Raw genomic sequence first — 5,651 nt, forward strand, 5'->3', positions numbered from 1 at the left:
AACAAGTTTGCTGACACCTAACCTAATCCAAAGAGCCGTTATATAACAAAAGTGGCATATAAGACCAGGCTTGAGCATGCTCAGGATATTCAAGAACACAAACAGTTGACTCAGATTCCTATAATATCTCTTCCTTCCATGCTGCCTGTCTCTCAATCTACACTTGTGGTAAATTGAGGAGTTCTTATCACTATTTACAGAAAAAGAAAAAAGCATGGTTTATGGATGGTTCTGTACAATAGGCCAGATGAGAACAATGCTGCACTACAGCCTTCTTTCAGGGGTGGATCTAAAAGATGGAGGTGAAAGGAAATCCTCTCAGTGAGCAGAATTTTGGATGGTACATATGGTAGTTGATTTAAAAGGAAGTAGGTCTGTCCTAAGGTAAAGCTCCCTGTTGATCCATGGGCAATGCTAACAGGTTGGTCAGCTGATCAAAGCTGAATGTGTCCGAAAATGCATTTCCAGACTTGATTTGCCTTTAAAAATTTTCTTACAAACATCACATTGATGAAATGTTGCTTTATATTTTTGCCACACTTTCTCTCCAAGGTGTACACTTTTGTAATGAACAGTGAGATGATCTCTACGACCAAAACATTTCCCACATTCTTCACACTGATGAGCCTTTTCTCCTGAATGTATTTTTTTGTGCTTTGTAAGGTGGTCATGACGAATAAATGTTTTTCCACATTCATCACACTCATATCTTTTATCATCATGATGTACTCGTAAGTGAAGTCTGTATGAACTCCCATGACGAAAACTTTGCCCACAAATACTACAAAGATGAGGCTTTTCTCCACTATGAATTCTTAAATGTTCTTTCAAAGTAGTTCTTTCTCGTACTGATTTTCCACAAATAAAACAAGTCCATTTTCTCTTTCCACCATGGGTACATTCAATATGGCGTTTCAAATTTCCAGTATCATTAAACTGGCGACCACATATATCACACGGAAAAGGGCCGAGATGAAATTTTTCTTGATGCTTTAACCGTGCAAACCGTGATTTGAAATGTTCTTCACAATAGGTACACTTAAAAGGTTTATCTTGAGAATGTAAAATCATATGTTCCTCCAGGTGTGGTCTTCGAGTAAAGGATTTCTTACAAATATCACATTTCCAACTTTCACTCTTAGTCTTCTTAATTGAAATAAATTCTTGTGCATTTTCAGGATGAAATCTCTTAACATGCTTGGCTAAAGTCTTCTTGCTTGCATGAAGTTTATTACAATAAGGGCACTTGTGCTCCTTCTTATGAAATTCTGTTTCATTACTGTGCTTCTTCCTGTGAACAGTTAGGTTAGACTTCGTCGAATAGCGCTGGTGACAAATATCACACTCAAAGGGCTTCTCACCTGTGTGAACACGGGTGTGGCTCTCATATTTTCCTATTCGGTCAAATGTTTTATCACATTTAGGACATTGCAGTATTTTTTTGTTACTGCTCTGAATGACTACTGGAGTTAACCCCTCACGAGTATTTCCTACAGAATCACCAGCCTCAGGTTCCTCTTCTCCATCATTATTATCTTTTTCACTTTGCTCTTCAATGTCATAATATTCATCTGACATATCTTCCTCTAGCCCATCTTCTTCAGCATTATATTCACTTCCAGGATCCTCTGAATCATTTCTATCTGACTTTTCCTTATCAAAATTTTCTTGATTCAAATTGTCCGACCCATCAACACTTTCTTGTTCATCATCACTGGTGTCATCAAACTTAACAGGGCATTTCCGATTCCTTTTTGATCGTCTTGCGGAAAAACTTCTCTCCAGCATTTTTAACCCATGTTTTTTCCCTAATAAAAGTGATCTATGGGTTTTAGTCAAATGGTTCTCTAAGGATTTTTTATAACAAAAATGTCTACTACAGAATTTGCACTGATGATTATTTGATAGTCTTCCAGTTAATTCACTTAGCGCTTCTTCTGGTGATGACTTTTCAGTTATCTCAGACTGAAAAGTGACAACGTTTTCGTTATTTAGCAGCTTAACTGCATCTATAATGTCCAGAAATTTTGCAGCCTCTAAAACAAGGGGTATTTCATATTTGTACACAAAAAATTCTGATGTGTACAGAAATTCAAGCAAATGCTGAAAAACTGAATGTGTTACGTGATCCAGGGTGACAACATCGGTGCTTGGATTTTTGCTCAAACAGGCATGAAAATAACTACTGCCAACAGCAACCACCACTTTATGTGCACTAAATCCTTTTCCTTCTACTATGATAAGTAAATCACAGAAAGATGGTTGTTTCTGCCTATCATCATTTAAATACTTCAGTAAATTCTTATTATACTGCAAAGAACTCAAAAGCTTCCTCTGATCTGGAGAGGGAGGAAGTTCCTGGTAACAGTGACGGGTTTCAGGAGATGATGTTTCTGCTGAATGAGTATAGGTTACTCGGTTACACTCCACTGCACCATTTCCTTCTGAAGAATCTTTATGATAGCCTAGATGGATCTTCTCATCAAGATTTGAAGTAACCTTTCTCCTTTTCTTCATTGCAGTACAACAATTCTAGAACAAGAAACTTCATAAGTGTCTACGATTTGTAAAGGAAAGCTAGATTGTCTTGGAAAACAGCTTCTGGAGGGGCGTGTCCGAGGGTGTCATGGTCCGCTGGCTCCCAGCCGCTGAGCTCCACTCTGGGCGCGCTTGCCCGAGCGCCTACCCACTTCCGGGTTCAGCCCCCCACCTCATTCTTTTGGATATGGATATCCAACTCTCCCAGCCCCATTTGTTGAAAAGACCATTATGGCTCAGTTCGGTGACTTTGGGGGCCTTATCAAAGATCAGTCGGCCATAGATCTGAGGGTCTATCTCTGAATTCTCAATTCGATTCCATTGATCTATATGTCTATCTTTGTGCCAGTACCATGCTGTTTTGACAACTGTGGCTTTATAATAAGCTTCAAAGTCAGGGAGTGTAAGTCCTCCCACTTCGTTTTTCTTTTTTAGAGTGTCTTTAGCAATTTGAGGCATCTTCCCTTTCCAAATAAATTTGATAACTAGCTTTTCCAAGTCTGCAAAGTAGGTTGTTGGAATTTTGATTGGGATTGCATTGAATCTGTAGATGAGTTTGGGTAGAATTGACATCTTAATGACATTTAGCCTTCCTATCCATGAATATGGAATATTTTTCCATCTTTTAAGGTCCCCTTCTATTTCTTTCAGAAGAGTTACGTAGTTTTCTTTGTATAGGTCTTTTACATCTTTGGTTAAGTTTATTCCTAGGTACTTGATTTTTTTAGTTGCTATTGAAAATGGTATCTTTTTCTTCAGTGTCTCTTCAGTTTGTTCCTTTCTAGCATATAGAAACATTATGGACTTATGTGCATTAATCTTGTATCCTGCTACTTTGCTAAATTTGTTTATTAGCTCTAGTAGCTGTATCGTCGATTTCTCAGGGTTTTCCAGATATAAGATCATATCATCTGCAAACAATGACAGTTTTACTTCTTCTTTTCCAATTTCGATGCCTTTTATTTCTTTGTCTTGCCAGATTGCCCTGGCTAGCACTTCCAGCACAATGTTGAATAACAGTGGTGACAGCGGGCATCCTTGTCTTGTTCCTGATATTAGAGGGAAGGCTTTCAGTCTCTCACCATTGAGTACTATGCTGGCTGTGGGTTTTTCATATATGCTCTTTATCATATTGAGGAAGTTTCCTTCAATTCCTACCTTTTGAAGTGTTTTTATCAAAAAGGGATGTTGGATTTTGTCAAATGCTTTTTCAGCATCTATTGAGATGATCATTTGATTTTTCCCTTTTGAATTTTTAATGTGTTGTAATACATTGATTGATTTTCTTATGTTGAACCATCCTTGCATGCCTGGAATGAACCCCACCTGGTCATGGTGTATGATTTTTTTAATGTGTCTTTGGATTCAATTTGCAAGTATTTTGTTGAAGATTTTTGCATCTATATTCATTAGGGAGATTGGCCGGTAGTTTTCCTTTTTTGTAGCATCTTTGCCTGGTTTTGGTATTAGATTGATGTTAGCTTCATAAAATGAGTTAGGTAGTGTTCCATTTTCTTCAATGTTTTGAAAGAGTTTGAGTAAGATTGGTGTCAGTTCTTTCTGGAAAGTTTGGTAGAATTCCCCTGTGAAGCCATCTGGCCCTGGGCATTTATTTGTGGGAAGATTTTTGATGACTGATTGGATCTCTTTGCTTGTGATGGGTTGGTTGAGGTCTTCTATTTCTTCTCTGGTCAGTCTAGGTTGTTCATATGTTTCCAGGAAATTGTCCATTTCTTCTACATTATCCAGTTTGTTTCCATACAGTTGTTCATAATATCCTCTTATAATTTTTTTAATTTCTTCAAGATCTGCAGTTATGTCACCTTTTTCATTCATTATTTTGTTTATATGGGTCTTCTCTCTTTTTGATTTTGTCAGTCTAGCTAGGGGCTTGTCAATCTTGTTCATCTTCTCAAAGAACCAACTTTTGGTGATATTTATCCTCTCTATTGTTTTTTTGTTCTCTATGTCATTTATTTCTGCTTTAATTCTTGTTATTTCTTTTCTTCTACTTGGTTTAGGATTGGTTTGCTGTTCATTTTCTAGCTTCTTCAGTTGATGCATTAGTTCTTTGATTTTGGCTCTTTCTTCCTTTTTAATATACGCATTTAGTGCTATAAATTTCCCCCTCAGCACTGCTTTTGCTGCATCCCATAGGTTTTGGTATGTTGTGTTCTCATTTTCATTTGTCTCTATATAGTCAGCAATTTCTCTTGCTATTTCTTCTTTAACCCACTGATTGTTTAGGAGTGTGTTGTTTAACCTCCAGGTATTTGTGAATTTTCTAAGTCTCTGATGGTTATTGACTTCTAATTGTATTCCATTGTGGTCAGAGAATGTGCTTTGAATAATTTCAATCTTTTTAAATTTATTGAGGCTTGTTTTATGTCCCAGCATATGATCTATTCTGGAGAAAGTTCCATGAGCACTAGAAAAGTATGTGTATCCTGGTGATTTGCGATGTAATGTCCTGTATATGTCTGTTAAATCTAATTCATTTATCAGATTGTTTAGGTTTTCAATTTCCTTATTGGTCTTCTGTCTGGTTGATCTATCTATAGGAGAGAGTGCTGTGTTGAAGTCTCCCACAATTATTGTGGAAACATCAATTGCTTCCTTTAGTTTTGCCAGTGTTTCTCTCATGTATTTTGTGGCACCTTGATTGGGTGCATAGACATTTACGATTGTTATTTCTTCTTGCTGAATTGCCCCTTTTATTAGTACGTAGTGGCCTTCTTTGTCTCTCAAAACATCCCTGCATTTGAAGTCTATTTTATCTGAGATTAATATTGCTACACCTGCTTTCTTTTGGCTGTAGCTTGCATGAAATATTTTTTTCCATCCTTTCACTTTCAGTTTCTTTGTGTCCCTGTGTCTAAGATGAGTCTCTTGTATGCAACATATTGATGGTTCATTTTTTTTTGATCCATTCTGCAAATCTATATCTTTTAATTGGGGAGTTTAATCCATTTACATTCAATGTTATAACCGTGAAGGCATTTCTTCAATCAGCCATCTTATCCTTTGGTTTATGTTTGTCATATATATTTTTCCCCTCTCTCTATTAATATCCTTTATTGTACCCATACCGAATCTCTTTAGTACTGAACCTT

The 5,651-nt window shown here is 36.8% G+C and overlaps 1 protein-coding gene across 1 annotated transcript; it reads right to left on the reverse strand.

Moving 5' to 3' along the window:
* Positions 1–426: 426 nt before the first annotated feature.
* Positions 427–2,517, reverse strand: LOC119521836 (zinc finger and BTB domain-containing protein 41-like). Its single transcript, XM_037820512.1, has one exon. The coding sequence runs from the start codon at positions 2,515–2,517 to the stop codon at positions 427–429; it is 2,091 nt and encodes a 696-aa protein (XP_037676440.1).
* Positions 2,518–5,651: the final 3,134 nt, after the last annotated feature.

The sequence above is a fragment of the Choloepus didactylus genome, chromosome 27 (genome assembly GCF_015220235.1).
Source record: "Choloepus didactylus isolate mChoDid1 chromosome 27, mChoDid1.pri, whole genome shotgun sequence".
NCBI classification, from domain to species: Eukaryota; Metazoa; Chordata; class Mammalia; order Pilosa; family Megalonychidae; genus Choloepus; species Choloepus didactylus.

Excerpts from the sequence above, each read along its gene's own strand:
- LOC119521836 (XM_037820512.1), bottom strand. The coding sequence starts at position 2,517 with ATGAAGAAAAGGAGAAAGGTTACTTCAAATCTTGATGAGAAGATCCAT.